Raw genomic sequence first — 27,045 nt, forward strand, 5'->3', positions numbered from 1 at the left:
TAAATGTGCGTGTGAAAATACGCACGTATTTTTTATGTTTATAAAATAGCATGTATGTGAATACAAGCTACTTATGCACATCTATGCTAATTGGATGCATGTAACTCCTTTGAAAATTCACCCCATACTATTTTGTTTTCAAAAGTATACGTGTCACTTCACCCATACAAATTGTGCCCTGCAAAGAGCAGGTATAACTTGGTGCGAGTTATTTTGTGTGCATTCCAGGCCACTTATGCGTATAAGTTCGCTTTGAAAATTTGGGGTAAAGTCTGCATGTACAAGGTGCACACGGACTTTAACACAACACATAAAGTTAAAAAATGACCCTGACAATGGCTGTATATTTATACACAGGGTAATCAATGTACAACTCTCTATAATCTTGTCATGAATTCACACAAATATAAGAGAGCCAAACTGTATATATAAAACATACAAAATTTATTCAAAAAATATCACACATGTAAACCTACATAGACAATAAAACTAAGCTAGCACACTCACACATTCATACCCACAAATTAAAAAATATGTTTTTTTGAGATACAAATTTCAAACAGTAGCATAAATTCTTATTGTAAATTAATTTCACAAATACTCATAGATTAATCAATTAATAATTACACATGTCACATATTTTCGTGACCAGGATCATTTGTTCGTTCGTATATCCGACAAAAGATGATACAAGATCTCTTCGTTTCACCCCTATCGTTTGGGGCTTCCTCAGGGACTGATGTTATTCATATATTTTAAATATGCTGATACACTGAAAAACACGTGTAAACAGCTATCAATAAATTGCACTAAATTGAAAGCTAGTGTTATGAGTACCAAGAAATAAAAACTAATTTAACCCTATTCCCAAAACCATACTAATTACAATACGTCATTTCCCTTCCCCTTTTTTTTAAACCATAGAGTCTAATAAATCTATTTATGATCAAACCACACAATTTTTCTCCTAACCCTATACTGAACACCTGAGTGAAAACTCAGATCTAATTTATTAAAAGGCCAGTAAACAGAAGGGAACGCTGTGTTGGATGAACTTTAAAGGACGTTTTGAGTAATATATATGACAAGTTTTCTATTTTTAGGTAGGTATGGCCTTTTAATAAATTAGATCTGAGTTTTCACTCAGGTGTTCAGTATAGGGTTAGGAGAAAAATTGCATAAGGGGAAGGGAAATGACGTATTGTAATTAGTATGGTTTTGGGAATAGGGTTAAATTAGTTTTTATTTCTTGGTACTCATAACACTATCTTTCAATTTAGTGCAATTTATTGATAGCTGTTTACACGTGTTTTTCAGTGTATCAGCATATTTAAAATATATGAATAACATCAGTCCCTGAGGAAGCCCCAAACGATAGGGGTGAAACGAAGAGATCTTGTATCATCTTTTGTCGGACATACGAACGAACGAACAAATGATCCTGGTCACGAAAATATGTGACATGTGTAATTATTAATTGATTAATCTATGAGTATTTGTGAAATTAATTTACAATAAGAATTTATGCTAATGTGTGAAATTTGTATCTCAAAAAAACATATTTTTTAATTTGTGGGTATGAATGTGTGAGTGTGCTAGCTTAGTTTTATTGTCTATGTAGGTTTACATGTGTGATATTTTTTTAATAAATTTTGTATGTTTTATATATACAGTTTGGCTCTCTTATATTTGTGTGAATTCCTGACAATGGCTGGGCAGTGTTCAGAAGGGCAATTTTATCTGCCTGAAATGTGTAGAAAATTGCATTTTTTATGTGCCATATAAGAAAATATTTTTAATGATATTTTATGTTCAGATAAGGTTACTAAGGGACAGTTTTGGTGGGATACTGACAGTAGAGACTCAGGAAGTAAAATTAATAAGTAAACGTTCAGAAAAGACAGCACAAGTTGGTTTTTGGAGCATGACTGACAAGAGTGACCAACACAGAAATGCAGCCAATTATAAAATGAGAGAGTTTGGAAGGGCTAAAAGGTAAAGTGTTGCGCTGGAGGTGGACCCTTGGTCTGGTGCAGGGTTGCTACGGCCCTCTGGTCGGACCCAGAGAGCGCCTGCCACCAGGAGGTGGAGCACAGGAGGAGACAAAGGCTAGCTGGAGCTTCGCCAATAACAATCTGGGGTTTCCGCAGGTTAAGCCCTTGGGTACCCGGACCGCCTGGACTTAGATGGGCCTCAGAGGGTCTCCCGGAGAGATAGCAAAGGGGTGTGCCCACCATAAGCAAGGGTGGGCGGCTTATGTAGAGAGGATGGACCAGACCCGGAGACCTCAGGAAGGTGACAGTTCAGGAAGGTTCTCCGAGCGTGACAGGCAACGTCTGCAGGTCTAGTCAGTTGAAGGCCGCGGCTGGATTCCCAGCAGGTTGGTCTGGTAGTCACAGAAGGCCAGAAGAGAGTGTCCGAGTGAAGTGCAAGGGTCAGAGTATCAGTCCAGAATGGTCAGCCGAAGCAGGGGTCAATACCCAGGTCAGTCCAAGTGTAGTAAAACAAATGAGGGTCGGTTCCAGGCAGCAGATGAAGAGGATGGACAGGCAGGCAATGGTCAGTTCCAGGCAGCAGACAAGAGAATGGTCAGGCAAGCAGAGGTCAGTACCAGAGATCAGTCCAAGGAGATACTACCTGAAGATACAGGAACACACGGAGATGCTGAAACAAGGAAACACTTGGAACAGAATTAGGCAAGCTTACTACACCACGGTGTTGACCCGATTGCCAAGGCAAGGTCCTGGAGGACAGGGCCTCGCTTTTATACAGAAACTAGGTGTCGTCATCGGGCTATGCAACTGAGCTGCTTCCCGCCCTTGGTCCTTTAAAGGGCTGGGCGGTCCACATGTGTGCCTAGGGGCGGGGCCGGTGCCAGAGAGGACGCCGCGCCTTGTCGTGGAGCCAGGCCTGACGTGGAGGGCCTGGGAGATGCTGCTGCGGTGCGCAGCAAACGGGCAGTGCTGGCAGCAGCAGTGGAAGAGGACGGCCCGGGACCCGCTAGCGCAGGAGCAAGGTGAGCAGGCTCGAGCGCGGACCTAGCGCAGACAGGACACGCAACAGTACCCCCCCTTCTAGGCCTCCCCCTTACCGGTCTGGGTTTCTCTGGATGGGTTCGATGGAAGTCTGCAAGGAGGTCTTTGTCGTAGATATGTTGAGAGGGCTCCCAGGAGTTTTCTTTCAGACCGAAGCCCTCCCATGACAGGAGGTACTCCCAGTGGCCTCAACGACAACGAACGTCCAGAACTTCCAGGACTTGTAAGGTGACTTCAGGTTCCGCAGAGTGTTGCGTAGAAGGAAGAGGAGGCCTTCGGGAAGGCCAGGATAGAACCAAGGGCTTAAGGAGCGATACGTAGAACGTGTAGTGAATTCCCATGGAAGTTGGAAGCTTTAGCTGGTAGGTTACTGCTCCTATGTGTCGAAGGATAAGAAATGGACCAATAAATTTAGGCACTAGCCATTGAGAAGGTAATTGTAGCCGGATGTGTTTGGTAGTAAGCCAGACTTTCTGTCCAGGCAGGAACAGAGGCGCGGCCCAACAGTGGGTGTCCGTGAAGCGCTTGGTTCGGTCAGCTGCTCAACAGAGCCGCTCCCTTACTTGGTTCCATAGTTGGCGTATGGTCTGTGCTGTAGACTGGGCTGCAGGTGAGGGTACACTGAGCGGAACTGGCAGAAGTAGACATGGTTGGCAGCCAAAGACCACAGCAAAGGGTGAAACTTCTGTGCAGAGGTGAGATGGGTGTTATGGGATAGTTCTGCCCACGGTAGGAGGTCAAACCAGTTATCTTGTTGGTCATTGACATATGACCGCAGGAAGGTTTTCAAAGCGCGATTAGTATTCTCGGCCTGGCCATTTGCTTGCGGATGGTAGGCTGATGTTAAGTTTAGTTTAATATTGAACTTTTTTACAGAGAGACCTCCAGTATTTAGCGGCAAATTGAGGGCCACGATCGGAGACGATTTCCTGTGGTAGTCCATGTAAACAAAATATGTGGGTTAAAAAGAGTCGAGCTAGCTCTGGGGCCGATGGGAGTCCAGGTAAAGGGACAAAGTGAGGCATTTTTGAGAAGCAGTCAATGATGACCCAACTTACAGTATTTCCTTTTGCAGGAGGCAGATCCACGATGAAATCTGTGGAGAGACTTGATCAGGGTTCGGTGAGTGCAGGAAGTGGTTGAAGTAGCCCCCATGGACGACCAGTCGGAGGTTTTTGCTGTGCACAAATCGGACAGGAGTCCAAGTAGTCTCGGGAGTCCTTTATCATGCTGGGCCATCAATAGTGCCTTTAGAGCATCTCGAGAGTCTGGGCTTGGCCGGGGTGACTGGCCAGCTTGGAATCGTGGGCCCAACGGAGCATGCATTCACGGAGACGACGGGGGACCACTGTCTTCCCGGCTGGAACCGTAGTGGTGACTGCAATTGATATGCAAGCTGGATCAATAATGTGTCTGAGAGTCTCGGGTGTGTCTTCTGGCTCAATTGAGTGAGAGAGCGCATCCGCATGGGTGATAGCGCTGGGTGATAGCGGAGCTCGAAGTTGAAGTGCTCAAAGAATAAGACTCAGCGGCTTGTCTTGAGTTAAGTAACTGGGGCCTCCTTTAGATGTTCCAGATTTTTATGGTCAGTAAATATTGTGAATTTGTGCTGCATCCCTTCAAGCCAGGGACGCCATTCCTGGAGGGCAAGTTTCACTGCTAGGAGTTCACGGTCCCCTATAGTATAATTCTGCTTTGTGGGGAAATATTTGTGTGAATAGAAAGAACATGGAACTAGGGTTCCCTTGGTGGAGTATTGACTGAAGACCATTCCTGCTCCAATGGCGGATTCGTCAACTTCGACTATGAAGGGGCGGTTAGGATCCGGGTGATGTAGACACAGGCCGGTATAGAAGGCCTCTTTCAAGTTTTACTCTAAGACAGTGATTTCCAAACCTGTCCTGGGAGTCAGGTTTTCAGGATATCCACATAAGCTAATACATGATGAAAAATCGGACTGGCTAAACACAGCACTACGAGTACACATCCCTCACAGAAACCTTCGATCAGCAAATAAAGCACTCTTAACCATTCCTTCAGTAAAAACTGCAAGACTAACCCAAGTAAGAGAAAGGGCCTTTTCACTAGCAGGCCCCATATTTTGGAACACAATGCCTACAGAGATCAGATTACAAAGAGATCTCAAGACATTTAAAAAAAGCTTGAAAACATGACTTTTTAAGCAAGCATTTTATAAAGAGACTGGAAAATAAAAACATTAAGGAATAGGATGAAGAGCACCGACGCACAGCACTTAGAAACATACAGTAGAGGGTTCTAAGAACTCTTCATCACTATAAACTTAATTATAAAAACATAATAGCAAATTTTTCCAGCAAACAGTACCTTCCTGGTACACTCGGTCATGACCTTCTACACTAAACATTTGATTGTAGTTAATGATTTATTGTTACCGAACCTTTAACGGCACCTGTTAATGTACCATAGTACACGTTTTCACACATTAAACTTATGTGCCTACATGTAAACCGTTGCGATGGTGGATAACTTAGCGACGGTATAGAAAAGATTGTAAATAAATAAATAAATAAATAAATAAATGAGTATGCATGAGATAGATTTGCATACAGTGGCGGCAATGCATGCAAATCTATCTCATGCATGATAATTACAGATATCCTGAAAATCAGACTGGCTGAGGGTCTCCCAGGACAGGTTTGGAAACCACTTCTCTAAGATGAAATCAGGGTTATTTTTGTATGTAGTTTTAAGTAGATTACAGTGCAAATTAACATATTAATATCTTTGATTGTCTTGATTATAGCCAAATAGTTTTTTATTGCCATTCAATGGTAACATTCAGCTACAATAGTTGTATCAGCTGTTCAAGGCGTACAATATATTTGGTGGTACTTAAGGTGGAAGTCATTTATGTGACACCTGCAGGCTGGGGAATTTCAATATGTTGCTCTCCTAAAACACTAAACTGATACAAATGGAAATAAAAAAATGAGACACCTGTGTGAAGAATAGCAGATAAGTATTAGGAATATCTCATGTCCAAAAGCAAACTTGACATTTCTTGAACAGTCTTATACCATCTACTATATGTGCAGTATTTACATATAATTTAAAACAGACATCTCTATGCCAGACATACTCTTGCATCTATGCAACTGAATAGCTGAATCATCTGTAGATGCATATTAGCTGGTTGATAATGAAGGACTGATGTTTTTTAATCAGCGTGTGACCACAGAATTTATACATGCAATTTGAAAGCAAGTCTTAAATACATGTTAAACAAAACAACAAAAATAAATAAATGTTTTATTACCAACTTAACATGTGTCTAGATTTCATATCGAACGAGTGAGAAAGAAAGCAAAGAGAGTGAGGAAGAAAGAAAAGCCATTGAAATATTCAATTCATGATGTGTCATAGGGGACAGTTGAGTTCCTGCTCATGCTGGAGCATTCTGGGACAGTATTTGTAGCTCTGGCTCCTTCATAGCCATGGCCAGGTAACCTCTCTTCAGTTAGCATTGTGATGTGTACCTCTTTCTATCTACTTACACAGCATGTGTGCAGGCATGTTCTCAAGCTAGTATGGATAAAAATTCACTTATCTCATAGCAGTAGTAAACAAGGGCTGAGAAAATGAGTGCCTTTCCCATTCCAAACCTTCTGTGTTCAAAAAAAGAACAGAGAGGACAAAATATTAAAGGAAATGTTAATCAGGTCAAATGTCAGCTTTTCCTTTGTACGCAAAGCATTTTATTTTTTAAAAATGAGGCTATCCTGGGAAATCTGGGATGTTTTAGCTCAGCTTCTGCTCTTTAAGTCAGCTGGGGCTAGGGATGCACACCAGTGACACCTAGTGGCAAGACTCAGGGTGCACACATTCTGAGCTCTGCAGGGAGATGCAGCCTCTGGCCAAGGGCTGGTGCAGTGATGGCTGAGCTAAACTGAGGTGATGTTTTGGAAAGGAGGAAGATCCCAGGTTAGTTACTACTGTTGCCCAATAGAGGCTGGTTCCACTTGCATTGGAAACCCAAAGGAGTGGGAAGAAATTGCCAGGCCATTAAAAAAAAAAAAAAAAAAAAAAAAAGCTAGCAAAAACCTTTGCAAATTGGAGTCCTTAATCCTATTCTCATTATTGGAATCTAGGCACAAATTAAGCATGTGTGAAAAATTCAGCTCATGAACATTTTTGTGAATAAACTGCATAATTTACAAAACTTTTCACCACAGGTTTTCCAACTTCCACTCTTTCCTAAGCAAGTTAAAAAAAATTTCAGGTTAAGAACTTGACATGACCTGACAAAAAAATCCCTATTAAAAGATTTCTTTGTGACATGTTAAAAATAACAAGTCTTGCAAGCTCCACAGTGTCTTGCCAAATTAAAAAAAGAGCATGATTTGCAAAAACCCTGAAAGGGGTGAATCTTGCCATTTTTCACATCTTTCACTATCAATGATACATTCAGTTGTATGGTGAAAAAATTCATAGACATCGATATTCAGGAACTTACCAGGTTAGGTCTTCTGTTTCCTGGTTGGGGATGTCAGGGTGAGGAAGTCCCACTCATTGCTCAACAGTGACACCTACTGGTCAGATTTATCCATTGCCACCTAAGGGGTTACATTCCGACTTAGCCAGCTAAGTGGCACTGTCTGAATATTTGACAAACAGTGGCCACCACTTAGCCAGTTAAGTGTTTATCTAGTTAAACAGCCAGATAAGTGAGGGTAGGAGGGGGCATTCTGGGACAGAGCTACTTATCGGGATAGATGGCAGTATTCAGCTCTATCCGGCTTTAGTTAGCCAGATAAGTCTAGGACAGCCATTTGGCTGGCCTATAGTTAGCCGGATAAACTTATCCAGTTTACTATAAGGTAGCCGAGTATATTCAGCAGTGGGCCGCACCTCTGAATATCTTGGTCTAGTTAGCTAGATAAGTGTATTCAGCTAACTTGTTCAGCTGAATGGTGGTTAAATATTGGCCTCTTAGGGTGCACATGTGCCAAGTTCTGGAGGCAGCTATGGTCCCTGGCCAAGGACTGTCAATGCAATAGCAGAGTTAGGTTGATGGAGGGGGGGAGTGGGAGGGGAGTATTATAAAAATAGAGGACATACCTTAGGTTGATGTGAATGAAAATTCATGGCATCATAGTCCAATAGAAGCCTGTTCTGATTGAACTGGAAGCCCAAAGGGATAGTGGGAAACTGACAGCCCACGATCACATTTAATTAAATAAAGTCATGACATGTGCAAAGCCCAGGTAGAGCATTCGACAGTTAATTAAAAGGATAATTAGCGAGAATGTGCACAAGCTCAGTCCATGCTGTGAATGGGGCCATCTTGAGCACAGACACTGATGCCAGCTATGTGAAGCTTGCTCCTCAAAGACTGCCCAGTGAGTGGGATTCTCGTGAACTCCTGAGGTACACCATCCTCTTATACTTTTTATGTAATAGTGGGTAGTATTGTATCTGTCCAAATGGAGAACCTAGCCACAGTAATGCTGCTTGCCAGTAGCTCCATCAGCTTTAAGAAGCGCCTGTAGTGCTAGGGAGAGGCGAGGACTCGTCGAGCATGAGGGAGGTGAAGCAAGGACAGGATGCGCTATGCAGACAGATACTGCTATATGCACTGCAGGTGAGGGAATCAATGCAAACCTGAAAGGGACTTGCGTGGATTCCTTTATTACTAGAGCACATCTTGTCACTCTGGTTTCGGGTGGTATGTCAGATATTTGCACTTTATTTTTTATTTAAAAAAAATATATATTTAAAAATTTTTTTTAAAAAAATATTTCTATACCGTCTTTTCAAACGAGTTTGACCAAAACGGTTTACAAAATACTTTGGTCTTGGAGAGTTAGATAACACTCTCTCAGCCTCTTGTGGTGTGTGACTGCATACAGCATACATCTTTTTAACATTTTGTAATTTTTTTAATTTTTTTTATATATGTAGAAAGGCTCACGTTTCTTACAGTTTGGTTTCTATGTATCTTATTGCTGTTACTGCATACAGCTTACAGTGTGGTGCATCAGAACTCTGACAGTGTCATGGCCCTTTTATTTCTTGCTGTGTGGCTGAAGCTTATACAGATTCAAGAAAGCATTCTGGAGCCTATTTACTGAACTGTGTCAAGGGATGAAGGCACATAAATTGCCTGCATTAGGTAACAGAAATGGTTGAATTACTTTTAAGACTGCATAACGTAAAGAATATTAAATAAGCAGCATAGCATGCAAATGTATCGCTCCATGGAGAGACTGCACCTTGAATACTATGTGAAGTACTGGTTGCTGCATCTCAAAAAAGATAAAGTTGCATTGGAAAAGGTACAGAGAAGGGCAACCAAAATGATGAAGGGATACTTATGGACAGTTAATATGGACTAGAAATTTAGACTTGATAGATAAATGCCTGCCTCTGCCTACCACCTCTATAACCAATTCCTTTTGTCTATGCTTTGAATTACAATTATGAATGTGACTTTGTGAACCGTTGTGATCTATGAAAGGAACAACGGTATATAAAATGTCTAAATAAATAAATAAAATAAGTACGGCTCCCCTATGCAGAAAAGCTAAAGAGGTTAGGCCTGTTCAAGTTTGGAGAAGAAATGGCTTTATATAGAGGTCTATAAATTCATGAGAGGACTAGAATGAATAAATGTGAATTGATAATTTACTCTTTCAGATAATAGAAGGACTAGGGAGCACTCCAATAACCATCAAGTTACATTCCAGCACTATGTAAATAGTTGTTCCTTTTTCTTACTCCTAAAACTATTCAGGATTCTTGTCTTTTCCCAGTTCCTGCTTCCCCTGTTTTATTGTAACTTTCTTGCTTCTCTTCACCTGTTAAATGTTCAGGGTTATCACTCCCCTTGCTACTTGTAAACCGGCATGATGTGATTCTATCATGAATGCCGGTATAAAAAAGCTTTAAATAAATAAATAAAATAAAGTTAACAAGTAGCATATTTAAAACAAATCAGAGAAAATTCTTTTCCACTCAATGCACAATTAAGCTCTGGAATTTGTTACCAGAGGATGTGGTTAGTGTAATTAGTGTAGCTGGGTTTAAAAAAGGTTTGGATGATTCCTGGAGGAGAAATCCATAAACTGCTATTAATCAAGTTGACTTAGGGAATAGCTATAATTGGCATTAGTAGCATGGGATCTTCTTAGTGTTTGGGTAATTGCCAGGTTCTTGTGGCCTGGTTTTGGCCTCTGTTGGAAACAGGATGCTGGGCTTGATGCACCCTCGGTCTGACCCAGTATGGCAATGTCTTACGTTCTTATGCATGCTTAGCAACTCATTAATATGAATATGTGGTTAGTGTAAATTGTGTTAATGAATGCAAATTATGTTAACCCACCAGGACTGCCAAAATTTAACTACACCTTTACAGCTGTAGTTAAGATTTATGGGTAGCCTTGGCTGGCTAATGTATCTGCTAAGATAGCAATCCCCTCCCCCCACCAACCCTGAGACCAACAAACCCTTTCCCTCCCCAACTCCACCCCCCCCCCCCCCCAAAACTTCATAGTAGAGCTCCCATATCTCCATCCTCCCAAACCTCTTTTCCAGGATCCCTACCACTTTCCCAACTCAACATTTCTCAAATGAAGATGGGGGCAGGAAAGAGGAGTACTCTCTCATGCCCTGCTGGTTCTGATGGACAGAGTGGCATTGGCTGACCTGTATGCGTTAACGGACAATTTTAATGCACTCTGGTAAATAGGCCCCTGGGGGTAGAAAAACGATGGAAAGCCCCATGTTTCTCTGTGACAGAAATGAACAACCTTACTGGTCTGTGCCTTGATTGGTGTGAACAGTGCTTCTCAGGCTCCAGTATTATTAAGCACTCATGTGATGGAGTAGGGACTACTTGGAAGTAGCCCAGTGATATAGAGCATGCAGCCCATCAGAGACAGAAAGTGCTCTAGAGGAAGAAGTAGCAGAGAGAAAAGAGGTCCTACTGCTTTAAGAGCAAGGTAGCTGGGAACACTTCAGTCTAGGCCCGACGCCGGAGCCTAAACTGGATGTCGAGGCCTGAGCCTAGGCCAGACCTGATGCTGCGGCACAGCCTGGAGGCCGGGTCCCAATGCCTGAGCCTTGGCCTAGGCCTGGGTCTGAGCCCAGGCCCAACACTACAATCTGGACCAGAGGGCGGGTCCCGATGCCAGAACCCAGGCCCGGACCCAGAGGCCTCAACTTGATGTCTGGGCCAAGTCTCAACCCTTAGAGGCCAGGGCACGAGCCTAAGCCTGATGCTGTGGACCCAAACCCAATGCCAGGGCCTAGCCTGGAGGCTGGTTCCAACGGCTGAGCGATGGCCTAGGGTCAGGCCCGGTCCCGGAGCCCAGACCTCGAAGGCAATGTAATACAGGAAAATGGAAACATCCACTGAGGAGGATGCACCATAGTTAACTTACTCTGGCGCAACCTCAGTGGACAGTGTCATTAGAAGAAAGAAGAGAGAAGACCTAAGAAGAGAACCTCTGAGGCCTGGACTCTGAGCCTGGGTCTGACCTTAGGTTGAGGCTCAGGCACTGGGACCTGGCCTCTAGGGCCTGCCTCAACATCAAGCCAAGGCCCCGGTGTCAGGACCCGGCCTCCCGGTCAGACTGTAGTGTTGGGCTTAGGCTTGGGTCCTGGCTCAGGTCAAGGCCCAGGTGACAGGATCTGGCCAATGGGCTGGGCCCCAGCATTAGCCCTGGGTGCAGGCCAAGGCCCAGGCCCAGGCATTGGGACCCAGTCGGGCCATGATTCTGATACCTGACGGATCAGGTAAGTAATTTTCAGGGGTTTCTGGGGTTTTGCTTGAGTCTAGGCTGAGTCACTGGTGTCAACCCGAGCCTAGGCTGAGATCCCAGTGTCGCACTCAGGCCTAGACTGCAGCCCTTGCTTTGGGCCTATGCCCTATGCAAGGTCCTGGCTTGGGCCTAGGCTGAGGCACCAGTTTCGCACTCAGGCGTAGGCCATGGCCCTTGCTTTGGGCCTTGGCCTATGCCCTAGGCGAGCCACAGCCTCAGGTCTAGGCCTACGCCCAAGCAGAAGTGTTGTTAACTGTAAAGTAACAGGTTCAGAAAGAATAAAACTATTGTTTCTGCAAGTTTACCTGGTTGCTCGGTGCTTTTGGGGCTGCCTGGCAGTGATCCAGAGCAAGACACATGCTATGTTCTGTGACAGCATACAATTATTTAAACAACTGAAGAAAGAGTTGTTTGATTCATTACCACGGTGTATTTGTAACAGAGCGAGCGTGCCAGTCTGCAGCCTGTGCATGCACTCATCTTGTGTGGGACCTGCAGTTTCCACTGGGGTTAACCACTGCTTTTCCCTTCAGCTGTAAATACTTGGGTGTCAACGAAAAACTGAACTGGGCACCGGGTACAAGTGACTATTGGGTCTGTTTAGTCTTGTTGTAAAGAAATGTGTTCTTCAATCCTCTTTCTAGATTCAGTCTCACTTTTCAATCAGCAGTTTTAAATACTGTAGAGTTTGAAGATTTTGTCTTAAGAAATAAACTCTTAAATACAATAGGCTAGGGTAACTATTTTTCTGAGTATTTTTCAAGTCTCACACTTCCAGCTATTTGATAACTGAGAACTACTAAAGCAAAAAGTGAATTATGATCTTCTTTTCTATTCTCTGCTACTGAGAGTGAGAACTGGGTTCAGTCCTAGCCATAGTGTGTAGGATGCAGTGCAGGGCCCTACAGCTGTGAAACATTACACATCTGTCTGGACATGTCATACCCCAAGTCATCCCAGAACTGAACATGTCACACAGTTCTTGGCACTCCTGAACTATTACACCTTTCTGCTACTTCAGTCTTGTATTTCTGCTGATTAATCATTTTAGATTTATATGTGAACTGTAGGTTGCCAAATTAGGGATGGATAGCCATCTTGTGGCCATTCTGAATGAAATGCTGACGAAAACTATAGAAATTCATTGTTAAAACTTTTAAAACAGTCTTTTTTTTTTTGTTTGTTTGTTGTTGTTTTCTTATTTTCATGTAACTTTAACTATCTCCATTTTCATTCCATAGATTTCTCTGAAATCCAGTGAACTTGGAAACTCTGTGGATGAGGTAGAGCGACTGATCAAGAGGCATGAGGCCTTTGAGAAGCTTTTGGCTTCCCAGGATGAGAAGGTGAAGGTCTAAAAAACAATGCAATCAGAAAAAATCAAGGGCATTAGGTATCAGGCATGGAGGCTGAGAAAAAATAGAACGTTACTATTTCTTTTGTACTGGTTTTTGAGTGACTCGTCACATATTCTTCCAAGCGCTCTTAATTGGAAAAGACCAGGGACATGCAGCCTCTGGGATGCTGTGATAAGGTGATATTGTAAGGGCATCAAGGCTAGGGAATTATTCCTTTATCTCAGCAGTAGTATCAGAATTGGAGGTACATGAGATTCAGTTCCAGGACCAGCAGATGATAAGTAAGCTGTAGAACAGGTATTTAACCTGTCAACGCTTCACAGGATGACTTTGGCATCAGTTCAGTGATCACACCAATGCCGGGAGCACCTGTATCTTATTTGAATATGTTAATATTGACCGTTTTGCACCAATGTGTGAAAGGCATGAAAATCTGTAATAGAGCAGATGCATCAGGGATTCATAAACAAATGGAAGCTCATGCATTTGAAGTATAGAAATTCAAAGGTCACATAACATTCAGGAGGAGAAAAAGTAGTTTTCACCAAAGGGGCCTGGGGGTCATTATCTCTGATGATCTCTAGGTAGCCAGTCAGTGTGACAAAGCAGTGAGAAGGCTGGTGGTACACTAGAGGAAATATGGAGGAAATTCAAACAAGGTTCCCCGATATGGAAAAAATGTACTATGTAATTCTATATAATTCTTTATGTGGGGAGACCTAAGGTGCTAAAGATACACTCAAGAAGAAAAAAAGGGAAAGAAGAGATATAGAAAAAACTTTCAAATACCTAGCATTTTCTGTAGAATGAGAAATTGAGGGACAAGGATCCTCATGAAGCTAAAGGGAGAAAAACTCTAAAAGAATGTGAGAAAACACTATTACTGTGCTGGAGCGGTGCAAAACTGTTAGGAATCCTAGGGGAACCTAGACCCTTATGCCACCAACAACCCCCCTCCCCCCCCCCCCCTGAAATGTTGATGATTAAACACATAATCAGTCATCATACTTTAAATATTAAACTTTGTTTCATGTGTATGTATATATATATATATATATATATATATATGAAAATAGAAATATGTTTCAGAAATTATGTCACAGATGAATGTGTCATCTGAGATTTTTGGGGTAGGCTTTTAAAATCCACTCGGAGCACGCAAACATGAGCTCTTCGCGCATCCCCTAATTAATGCACGCATTGGGCTTTTAAAATTCACCTCTAAGGGAGTACAAATTAGAAGCGGATATCTGCAAACAAAAACAGAACTCTATTTAATTTTTATATTCCACTTTTCAGACTCTTCAAAGCGGATTATATTCAGGATCCATAGGTATTTCTTGTCCGTTCCATTTTTACCCTTCCTCTCCTGTTCCCTGCAGCTGCCTGGGAGAGGAGAGGGGAAACAAGAGGGGAGGGTCTGCATAGCGGCCCAGCCCAGGGAAGCTCTTCTTTCTTTCTGCTCCAGCATCACCCGCTCCCCTCCTGTTCCCGCACTACAGGCTAAAGCCTGGGAACAAAGCTGAAAACTCAGGTCCTATCAGCAGTGTAGACATAAAGGGGACGATGCAATACAATGCGCTCAGCCGAGGGCACTGTATAACCCGCAGCAGTCGGACGCGGGTTGAATAGGCGCTAATGAATCCCCTAATGCAATAAGGGGGATTAGCGCCTATTTAATGCACGTCTCACACGGAGTGAGTCTAATAGCGCTAATCGCACGCACATTTAGCGCTCAGCAATTAACGCCTGCCTAGTGCAGGCGTTAATTGCTGAGCGCTCCTTAAACCAGTACAGAAAAGCAGAAAAAACTGCCTTTCTGTACTGCTTCCTATTTAATATCGCTGCGATATTAAGTAGGAGGAAAAACAAAATTAAATAAAGTTAAAAAATAGAAAAAAAAAACCCCACCCCCACTGGCAGTCAGGCGCAGGGAACAGACGCTCAAATGACAAGCGTCCGTTTCCTGAACCCCCCTGGCTGTGCGGCGTTTAGGTAAACCGATGCCGATGAACTCGTCGTCAGTTTTCCTAACCGGCGGAGCGCCGTCGCCGATGGGGTTCTCGTTAGCAAGGAGGCTCTAGGGGCGCGCAAGCAACCCTTAGCACCTCCTTACTAACGTGACCCCCTAATTTTAATTTTGCATGGGGTCCCCCCTTGGGGGCGCCTGGGGCGCATTAAGGAAGCTGTGGTGAAAAGCAGTACCTGGGGTGGCTATGCTTTATGTACACGGAAGATGTGAAGACAAAATGATTGAAAGTGCTGGTGGCTATCAGGACTTCTTATTTTGCTGTGACTGCTGCTGTTCTTAAGTTAATTTTCCTAATTAATTAATCTAGCCCCTATCACTGAAATATACACCTGGAACAGCCTTCCAGCAGCAGTTGCAAGAGCCAAAATAGTGGAGGATTTCAACCATGCATGGACATAAGACTTGAGCAGCAGAGGGAGAGATCAGAGGTTAGAGCAGTGGACTATGAACCAGGAGACCAGGGTTCGAGTCCTGCTGTCGCTCCTTGTGACCTTGGCCAAGTCACTTTACCCTCCATTGCCTCAGGTACAAAAACTTAGATTGTAAGCCCTCTGGGGATAGGGAAATACCTACAGTACCTGAATGTAAACCGATGTGATATCTCAGATTGAATGTCGGTATATAAATAAAATAATAATAAATAGCTAGCACAATAGGCAGGCACAAATAAACAGTCTGGGTAGACCCAAGGATCCTTATCTGTTGATATCTTCTATGTTTCTGTGATCATCGCAATGGAGCTCGAATCAGTGGTGTGGTGCAGGCATAATTTCATGAAACACCCTCACCATGTTGGCACTACTTACATTTCAAAGTTTCAAGTCCCACCTGCCCCCCCCCAGTCATCCTGTGTTAGAATTCACTGGACTTGTCCCAGGCCCTGGAAGCAGGTTCTGTGAAGGCTGCTGATGTGCACGATTTTTATTTCCAGGTGGTTGCCCTGCAGGAGCAGGCATTCCAGCTGCAGGAAGAGAAGGGGAGGCAGGAGAATGTGCAGATCCAGCACAGGCTGACCTCAGTACTAGAGAGGAGAAAACGGATCAGGGACCTCGCTCATGCCCGATGTGAAGACCTGAACACCGCACACCTTCTGGCACTCTACAGTCAAAATCTGGCAGAGGTAAAAGCAGGTAGAAAGCCAGATAAAAGGGTACACAGAGACAGTGAATAAATGTTTAGTGGCCATTTTGGACCAAGTTTAGTTATTTAGTCCAACTAGTAAGTAGAAATAAAATGAAGTAAAGGTAGGAGAAGCATTAATAAATGGCAGCAGTGTATATGTGTCGAAGGGGAGCATTCTGTAACAGGGCTTAGTGAGACTGGAGGTCGATATTTTCAAAATCGTCAGAAATCGGGGGCTCCCCCAAAACGATAGGAAAACCCCGCGATATTGTTCGTGGGGGTTCTCTTATCGTTTTGGGGGAGGGCAGGAAAAACGGCACACAAAAATAACCCCTAAACCCACCCGACCCTTTAAAACTAATCCCTTAGCTTCCCCCACCCTCCCGACCCCCCAAAAAACTTTTTACAGGTACCTGGTGGTCCAGTGGGGGTCCCGGGAGCGATCTCCCGCTCTCGGGCCGTCGGCTGCCACTAATAAAAATGGCACCATAGCCCTTTGCCCTTACCATGTGACAGAGTTTCTGTGCCATTGGCCGGCACCTGTCACATGGTAGGAGCACTGGATGGCCCGCGCCATTTTTAAAGATGGGGCCGGCCATCCAGTGCTCCCTCCACATCTCTAGTACAGGATGCAGTATAGGAGGCATGGTCAGTGATATAGGAGGCAGAGTTAGTGGCAATTTCTGCGAGCAGATACAGAGCCAGAGATGAGTCCTGCTGTGTATATATCATGAATTGCATGAGATGTATTCTTTGGCGTCTTACGTACATGTATTTTTTTTTTTCTGAAGCATGAATAAAAGGATTTGGCAGAAGTTCATACTATATTTCCTCTGATCCATTTTGGGGAAAAAGATGTCCTCTGACTCAGAATTCACATAAAGACGTCGTTATCGTATTGGATGTTAACCCTCGTCTCCTTATTGCAGGCTGAAACCTGGATCGGCGAGCGCACGCAGCAGCTGGAGGACACTGCGCACCGTGACGTCAGTGAGCTGCAGGACAAGCTGAAGCTGCTGCAGAAACACCAGGCCTTTGAGGCTGAGATTCTGGCTCACGAAGAGACCATCACAGCCATCACCGAGGTAACCCCAAAATCTCACCTGCAGATTCAGGGGCAAGACACAGACTCATTCTTTATTGGGAAAAGCTTCTTGTGAGTGACTTAGGAATGACCAAAATAGATTCTGTTCTTAGAGACTTGTGTGGCCATATGCACCTTAATTTTCAAGGCTTTCTCCTTTTCTGTTTTCGTATGGAAATCCCTTGATAAATCAGATCCAGACTTTATGAGAATCCTATTTCTTCCCTACTATTCATTTCACATGGAAATGAAGAAACTCACTTACTAGTCTCACCGGTATCATTAAGCATTCCTGATATACAGTTGGAAAAGCTCCTGAAAAATGTGTAACTCTAGTTCAGGAAGAGCTCTGGTATCAGGATGACTGAATCATCCTTGAATCTTTGTCTCCTGAATTTCTCCTTTACAGATTGTGACAGTGCTAGGGACATGTCCTGATATCCTTCTGTCACCCCCAACACCCCTGGAAAGCCGAGGGCTGATCCTTGCCCCCTTACCTTAATATGAGGAGTTATCCCTAAAATCAACAATATCAAAGAGTCTGATTGGCTAGGAGCCACATCACACTTTCCCCACTCCGCAAAGGAACCTCAACTCAGCAAACAAAGGTTTATGAAACATAACTTTGATTCGCCCACTTGAGCGAAGTTCAGGGACAGGGCTCTGTCAAATGCCGGACCAAAACTGTGGAACACGATACCTGGAGAACACCGAGCACAAAGAGATTTTATATTTATCTAATGTAAATTTCTTTATCTAAAGTTATCCTCTCCTTTTTTTCTTCTCTTCTCCCAAGTTTTAATTCCCTTGTTATTTGTAACTGCTCACTTCCACAGGTTACACTGTTGTTCATTGTACACCCCTGTTATATGTAAACCGGCATGATGTGATTGTATCATGAATGCCGGTATATAAAAATCTTAAATAAATAAAATAAATAAATAAATTTTACGAACTTTAAAAAAAGATTTTAAAACATGGCTATTTTAAACTGGCTTTTGAGGTTACCTATACATATGGAGTATAACACAGAAAAGGACTTATTCGTAAAATAAGAATAATTTGATCCTCTTGCCTAAGTAAACACATAATTTGAAGGAGAGCTTTCTTTGGGGAACAAGTGTATATGCTATTTGCTTTGTTTTACCTTTTTATCTATGTATTTTGCTTTTATTATGAATGTTTATCTTGTTAAACCGCTAGTGATTATGAATTTGAACGACGGCATGTAAATGAAATAAATAAATAACCCTAATTCTGTGATGCTTGCTGCTCTAGGAGTGAAAGTTATTCTTCTGTTGCTTCTCCCCTCCCTTGCAGAAAGGGGAGGCACTGCTAGCCAAGAGTCACCCCAAGTCCGCAGAGATCCGCAGGAGGAGCCGGGGTTTGCAAGGACACTGGGAGCATCTGAAGCATGCGGTTGCGGCTCGTGGGAAGATGCTAGAGGACAGCCGGGACTTTCTAGAGTTCCTGCAGAAAGTGGACCAGGTGGAGGCCTGGATAAGGGAGAAAGTGAGTGGAGGAATCTGGCCTTTTACACAGAGGCAACTAGTAAATGAAATGTGGTTTAGAGACAACAAATATGAAGCAATTTGGGCCACAATGAGAAGGGTTTCGGGAAACCTGAAAACTGGAAAATCTTTTTTTTTTTTTTTGTTGCTTTGTCCTCCTGACATGGTCAAAGGAATAAGTCTGTAGATTTCCCTCATCCCCAGATCAGCTTATTGAATAGTTTGAGCCAGATCCTGAAGTTTGCATCCACTCCTTCACCCTATGCTCTGTTTTAAACACCTTTCCTCCTCCTGCTATCTGTCAGCATCTACAGTGAGTTACAGCTCTTACCTCATGGTCAAATGGAACAGAATGATGCTTTCCCCCTGTGGTTGCCATTTTCATTTCATAATAATAATTGTATCGCACAGTCCACTAGCCTGCTTGTTTGCTTTTTTGTTTTATTTTTTTGGGAAGGGGGCAGGGGGATTTATGGGCAGTTTTATCTTCATAGTTTGGCAAAGTTCCATACAGTTTTGTGTTACCAGTGGGGTCGGGTGACAGGACATTAAAACGCTTCCTTCCATCTTGTACAAATCCTCATTTTAGGCCAAAAGGAAGTGAAGGGAAGATCCTCAAGTCAAGGCTCAGATCTTTATCTCATAAAAAAAAGATGAAGGAACGATCACATGTAAGACGAGAGAAATAGTTTTCTGGTTCTGTACAGCATTCTCCTCCTACTTCCTCTTCTCTTGACAGTGCCCACAGCAGAAAACCACAATCTGAATCTGCCCTCCTTTAGGCTCATCAGGTGGATTCCTTTGAGCACTGTCTTCCTGCACATGCATCGTTAGGGTAATTTTATAACAGTCCGTAAAGGGATAAAGTCTGCATGTAGAAAGCATACGCAGACTTTAGCCTGAATTTTCAAACAAGACTTAAGTAGGTAAGAGCACTTTGAAAATCAGCAGATATGTACATGCCCCACACATTTACACATGCTAGGAAACGGGCATCAATGGGTATAAATCAAAAGTATGCATGTAAAGGGTTTACCTGTCCCAACTTCACTCCCAGAATGCTCACTTTGCAGTGCACGTAAAAATACATGCAGAATCCCATCTACGAGTACTTTTTTCACACACAAACCCCTGAGCAATTTTCAAAAGCTGATTAACATGCATAAAGCCAGGTTGTATCCTCATAAATGATTTTTCAAATTTAGCCCAGAACTTCCAAGCTCCACATGAAATTACCATTTTCTGTACCATAGGCAAATAAGTTCAGGCTACCCAGAGGGAGGGGCTATATAAAATACTTTACCTCTCAGCTGCATGATTTAGATTGGGCATGTTTAACATGCCAACACAACTAGAGGTTCTCCTGGAGATGGGGAATAGAGGCTGGAGCAGATGAAAAAATAAAACTATTATTACAAGTAATGCAAGCAAAACCAGTGGCATCCATATGTAATACCACATTTAGATTCATATTCTATAGGTGACAAATTTTATCAGCATTAAAAAAGAAATACTTGTAATTTATAATGCTTTTTCAGTTCTCAGTTCAAGCAAATTAAAAATGTGTCAAAGTCCCCATTTAAATTCTGACCACAAAATATTGTCATATTATCTCCCAGTTCAATCTCACAGGTTTGCTGAATGCTTTAGATGGATTTCTCTACAGTTTTGGGGTGATGATGCTATTCAGGATGTTTGGGGAATCCTTTTAGGCAGGGTGATCATTTTACCTCAGGGAGAAAATGTTATCAAAACATCACCAAAATGAAATTAAAACTCCCTCTCTACTCTGAATATAATTGTGAAATTCTTACAATTATTTCCTGTAATCAGTTTTCCTAATGCTAATAGAAAGTTAACAACTATCCTAGTATTGTGCACTAAATAGAATTTATTTATTATTTATTTTATTTAAAAACTTTTCTATACCGTCGTTTAGTAGTATACCATCACAACGGTTTACATATAGGCACATAAATAAGTTTGGTTAGGATTATAAATTAGCTAGTAGGTGCCAATAAAGTTTCGGTTACATGATTCAAATAATATACGCTATTTGGATTGTGGATTGGAAATTCCATTTATCTGAATTTCCAATAACTTACAATAAAACCAAAAGTTATGTAAAAATGATCTTAATTGCCCTTTTTACAAAACAATAAAAGACTGTGCTTGTTTCAGTGTACTGGATAAGTGATTTTCTTGCTAGGGCAGCTCACTAGAAAACTCCCTGCAGAAAGAAACTTCTTTTGGCCTTTATTTACTTCTTAGCCCAATACAGACTGCAAGTCCTGGATTACTTCATGATCCTTGGCTCTTTCTCTCTCTGTATGACCCCCCCAAAACAAAGAAAGCACATCGCTTTCCTTTTCAAACTTCATAGAGACAGCTGTGATGGGTTAATAAGTTTCATTAATATTTGATCCATTGCCTGTTACTGGCTACAAGGATGAATAGGTAATGCATCACTTACCTAAACTGTGAGGCACAGGTCTGTCATTCACCAGTTTGAATTTTAACAGTGTCTGATAGACTCCCATAGATGAGTAAATTTTAATTTCCCTGTATGTACCCGGATCTGTCAAGACTCCTGGGTTTTGCCGCCCCCCCCCCCACCCCCCCTAGCAGATGGAGACAGAGAAGTTTTCAAAACAAAACTCCGCCTTATATAGGATGGTGCCACCTACAGTCCGGCAGTATTTCTCTGTCTCCAGCAGATGATGGAGGTGCAAGGCCTACAGTCTGTACTGATTGCTCATTGGAGTTAGTTAGAGTAGTGAGTTCTGTGAGTTTTAGAGAGTTTTCGGTCTGTAAAACTTTTTTACTTTAATTAAAAAAAAAAAAAAAAAAAGAAGGAAGCGTATCTTCAAATACGCATTCGGGCTGACCACCAGAAGTTTCTGAGGTTCTCAGTGATGGGTTGCCATTTTCAGTTTCAAGCTTTGCCCTTCGGTCTTGCCACCGCACCCAGACTGTTTACCAAGGTAATGGTTGTGGTGGCGGCTCATCTGCACAGAGAGGGGTTCCTGGTGCATCCATACCTGGACAACTGGCTAATTCGGGCAAAGTCAGAGTCGCTCGGCCAGTTGGCAATTCGCAAAGTGCTTCAACTCCTGCAATCACTGGGTTGGGTGATCAACTTAGCCAACAGCCGACTGGTGCCCACCCAGTCTTTGGAGTTTTTGGGAGCTCTATTCGATACTCAACAGGGGAGAGTGTTCCTTACCTCGGACCAAATTGTCAAGCTACAGGGACAAGTGTAGGACTTATTGGCCAACCGACTCCCCAGAGTGCGGGATTATTTGTGGGTTCTTGGCTCCATGACTTCCACCCTGGAGCTTGTGCCCTGGGTCTTTGCTCATATGCATCTTTTACAGTCAGCGTTGCTTTCATGTTGGAATCCAGACTCCGAACAGTTTAATTTACCTCTCCCTTTTATGGATACAGCGCACTCCAGTCTCGATTGGTGGCTTATCTCGGACAACTTATCCCAAGGAGTTCCCCTGGAGGTGCCAAAATGGACAGTGGTGACCACGGACGCCAGCCTCTCCTGTTGGGGAGCGGTTTGCCTGAGGAAGTCAGTGCAGGGACAATGGTCACAGGAAGAATCTCAGTGGTCGATCAATCGTCTGGAAACCAGGGCAGTGTGGTTAGCATTGCAAGCATTCCGCCCTCTCCTCCAGAGGAAGTCAGTCAGAATTCTTTCCGACAATGTGACCATGGTGGCTTATATCAATCCCCAAGGGGGAACCAAGAGCCAGCCAATGGCCACAGAAGCCTGGCAGCTGATCAGCTGGGCAGAGAAGCATTTAGTAAGTATTGCAGCATCTCACATAGCAGGAGTCGACAACATTCAGGCGGACTTTCTCAGTTGGCACCGCCTCGATCCCGGGGAATGGGAGCTCGCAGATGAAGCTTTCCAGCTCATACGCGACACATGGGGCATATCCCGCATGGATCTCATGGCAATGTTTCAGAATGCCAAGGCTCCATGCTTCTTCGGTCGCCGCAGAGAAACAGGAGCAGAAGGGGTAGATGCCCTGGTGCTGCCCTGGCCAACCAGCGTGCTGCTGTTCGTCTTCCCTCCTTGGCCGCTGATAGGCAAAGTGCTCAGGAGAGTTGAAATATACCCAACAGAAGTCATCCTCGTAGTTCCAGAGTGGCCGAGACGGCCTTGGTTTGCGGACCTGGTCAATCTGGCAGATGCGGGTCCCCTGCGGTTGCCACTGCTCCTGGACCTTCTCCATCAAGGGCCTGTGTGTTTGGAAGAGGTCGATCGCTTTTGTCTAGCAGCATGGCTTTTGAGAGGTGCCGCCTGAGGAGCAAAGGGTATTCGAACACTGTGGTGGCAACACTTCTCCAGTCGCACAAGACATCCACCAACCTCGCGTATGTGCGCGTGTGGAGAATCTTTAAATCTTGGTGCGTAGACCGGGCAATTGTTCCTACTCGGTCTTCGATGTCGGATATTTTAGGTTTCTTACAATCCAGACTAGCCAAGGGCTTATCGTGTAGTTCCCTGATGGTTCAGTTGGCAGCTCTTGGTTGTTTGCATGGTTCCATTCAAGGCATGGCGTTGGCTGCTCACTCCGATGTGGCTCGTTTCTTAAAGGGTGCAAAGCATTTACGTCCCCCGATCAGGCACCCTTGTCCTTCTTGGAATCTGAACTTGGTTCTCTCAGCTCTGTTTACAGTGCCCTTTGAGCCTCTGAAAACAGTTACAATAAAGGATCTCACATTATAGGTGATTTTCCTTATCGCTATCACATCTGCTCACAGGGTATCGGAGCTCCAGGCTGTATCCTGTAGGGAGCTGTTTCTGAGAATTTCGGATTCTGGTGTGTCTTTGCGGACGGTTCCTTCCTTTCTTCCGAAGTTGGTGTTTGCTTTTCACATGAATCAGTCAGTGGAGCTTCCGTCGTTTCCCGTTTTGGACCGGTCAGACCCTATGTCTAAAGACTTACGGAAGCTGATTGTTTGTTGGGCGTTGTTGCGTTGTCTGGAAGTTACTAACGCGTTTCGTGTGACGGACCATCTTTTTGTGCTGTCGGCTGGTTCGAAACGAGGAAATATGGCATCTAAAGCTACAATTTTGCGCTGGTTGAAAGAAACTATAGGCTCGGCATATTTGATGCGTAGTAAGCTTGTACCGTTTGATCTTCTGGCTCATTCTACCCATTCGCTGGTGGCTTCTTGGGCAGAGTGTCAAATAGTCTCACCACTGGAGATCTGCAGGGCGGCAACTTGGAAGCCTTTGCATACCTTTGCCAGACACTACAGACTGGATGTTCATTCACTGGGTGAAGGAGGCTTTGGAGAAGCAGTGTTTAGAGCGGGCCTCTCCAGATCCAATCCCAGGTAAGAAAGCTCTGGTACATCCCAGAAGCCTGGACTGATCTGGGTACGTACAGGAAAAGGAAAATTAGTTTCTTACCTGATCATTTTCGTTCCTGTAGTACCACCAGAGTCCCGCCCGGGGAACGCATGGAAGTAAGGGAGAGTCTGCTCAGTTATTGATTGATTTGTTTTCAGATCTGCAGAAATTGGATTGACCATCCTCAAGTGGCTCTACAGGTTCAGTTCCTAGGAGGGTTAAGTGAACTGTTATTTCTTTTTCTTGTTGAAGGGTTATTGTACATAGTTATGGTGGTTTTTCGAGAGCCATTCTGCTTTGACATTGAGTAATACTGCTGGACTGTAGGTGGCACCATCCTATATAAGGCAGAGTTTTGTTTTGAAATCTTCTGGAGGGAGGGCAAAACCCAGGAGTCTGGACTGATCCGTGGTACTACAGGAACGAAAATTATCAGGTAAGAAACTAATTTTCCTATCTTCCCCACTTAGGAAGTACAGTCAACATGTGCATCTTTGGTCATCAAGGACTGCACACAGATCTAAGTTTCAGGATATGCATTTTGAATATATTCATCAGATATATCTGCATAAGTTTGATCTACAAATCAGTTCAATCAATATATTTTGGTTTTCCTTTAAACCAGTCATGGTTTTAGTTTCCTTATGGTTCAGAAACTACCTTGTTCCTTTTTTGCTATGTATTTATATAATGTTTGGAGAATATCCTTTTTTTCTTTGGCGAGTATGTTTTGTTTCCATCAATAAATGTTTCCGATTACAAAATCTCCCAAAAAAACAGCATGGTTTGCAGCCCTTGAGCACAGTAGCTACATACGCCTGCACCACGTCATTTTTTAACTGCTAAAGAGTGACTCCAGTTTCATTTTGTGAATGGAAGAATGGATGAGCAGGAGGGAAGGCTGTGCTGGGCGAGGGAAAAATAAATCAGCCTCCATGTCTACAGCCAGGGTAGCATACTGTATAAGATAAAGAGAATCTCTTTGTCTATTAGGTGCCTGTGGTACTACTGCTCAGGCCTCAGCTGCTAGATGGGTAGGTGTGAAAGATACAACCTCGCCAGACTCCATGGCTGAAGGGACCCCATGACACTCTCACTGTATAGGCCTAAAAATGGCCCTGTAGCATGGGCCAGTGGCAGGAGAAGGCTGCTGACCTAGCTGGGTATGCAGACCCCCACCTCTTTCCTATATCAACTATCTCCCAACGTGGGAAAAGTAGCCGGGTCTATTTATGGACCCTGCTGCTTTGAAAGCACAGTGGCGTCAGGTTCACAGTGAACATGGGGCCAATGAAAAACACCCATTGCCTCACTAGGGCCGTCTCCAGATGGCCCTGGGTTACATGATGAAATGTTGAAAGCAGGCCAAGTGGTTAAACAAGCATACTCTCTGTTTTGTCTCCTTCTTAGGAGGTGATGATCAATGTTGGCGATGTGGGGAAGGACTATGAACACTGCCTACAGCTGATGAGAAAACTGAATGAGTTCCGAGGAGCAGGATCTGGTGTAAGAGTCTCAGTGTACCTCACTGTCTCTCTACCTTTCACCCTCTCCTTCATTCTGTGTGTCTCTATGTGTGCCTCATTCTCTCTCACACACGCATACTAGCTACAGAGAGGGTAATGATGAATAAAATGCTGTTTTACCTGCAGAAATGGGCTTTTGGAATATTGCCCGCCCCCTATGTGGGTAAAGAACCCATCTATGGCAGCAGCATGGGTACTTTTACCTACATACAGTATCATTGGGGTGTTCCTGTGTTTTTTGGACAGTTAATACAAGATGGATAAACTTTTTTTTTTTAACTGACGTGAGTATAAAATGTTACTATATCTAAAGAAAACCCGTGCTTGCATATTTCAATATACTTTTGATTGGCTTTTGCTGGACTTTTGTGAATGATATCTCTTCCCTTCTAAAAACTATCATTTAATTGTCTCTGGAGAAGATAAAATCACAACATACATCTTCACAGACAAAAATGTTTTAGTTCTATCTCTAACTAAGTCTTGGACTACACAGCCCATTTCTATGTGTCACAGTTATGTGTTACATTTGGGTTTCTTTTGAATCCTTTAGCTAATGTTAGACTGTGGTGAAAAGATAAGCCCAGGGAAACCAACTGCGGCTCAAGCACTGTATGACGTGAGGCGTTCTAGCTTGCTTTATCCCAGCCCTGAGAGGGAAAGTAGCATGGCTTAAGCACTAATCAGGAGTCAGTGGCATATCTATACCTTCACATTGCAGGAAGTGACTGTGGATGATGCCCACATCAAAACCATCAATGCTCTGGCCATGAAACTGGAGAGGCATAACAAGGACGAGATGAAGACTGTAGCCCAGCGTCGACAACAGCTGAACGAGAGGTGAGTGTCAGCCTCAGCCATCCTTCTCCTTCTGCCCTCTCATAATTATCCTAAGCTGCTGCATAGACTTTGGTGTCAGCAGTAGTGTATAAAATGCAATGGATCGCTGTGACAGTGCTCAGTGACAAAGTGAGAGCCTCCTGGTTTGGTAAACATTTTCTTAAGTCTCGGCTCTTTCCAGTGTACTTCTGTTATAATGAAGCAGTTGTCTTTTATAATGAGAAGCTACTAGACCAATGGTTCCCAAATCTGTCCTGGAGGACCCCCAGCCAGTCAGGTTTTCAGGATATCCACAGAGAATATGCATGAGAGAAAATTTGCATGTACTGCCCCCATAGCATGCAAATTTTATCTCATGC

At 43.5% G+C, this 27,045-nt stretch overlaps 1 protein-coding gene across 1 annotated transcript in view; it reads left to right on the forward strand.

The window, feature by feature from the left end:
• SPTBN5 (spectrin beta, non-erythrocytic 5) overlaps positions 1 to 27,045 on the forward strand; it is a 341,199-nt gene that overhangs the window by 223,119 nt on the left and 91,035 nt on the right. Inside the window, exons 40-45 of the mRNA XM_029597445.1 lie at positions 13,081 to 13,185; positions 16,161 to 16,349; positions 17,281 to 17,436; positions 18,756 to 18,947; positions 25,731 to 25,826; positions 26,568 to 26,686. Coding sequence (XP_029453305.1) covers positions 13,081 to 13,185; positions 16,161 to 16,349; positions 17,281 to 17,436; positions 18,756 to 18,947; positions 25,731 to 25,826; positions 26,568 to 26,686 — 857 coding nt within the window. The remainder of the gene's footprint in view (positions 1 to 13,080; positions 13,186 to 16,160; positions 16,350 to 17,280; positions 17,437 to 18,755; positions 18,948 to 25,730; positions 25,827 to 26,567; positions 26,687 to 27,045) is intronic.

The sequence above is a fragment of the Rhinatrema bivittatum genome, chromosome 4 (genome assembly GCF_901001135.1).
Source record: "Rhinatrema bivittatum chromosome 4, aRhiBiv1.1, whole genome shotgun sequence".
NCBI lineage: Eukaryota > Metazoa > Chordata > Amphibia > Gymnophiona > Rhinatrematidae > Rhinatrema > Rhinatrema bivittatum.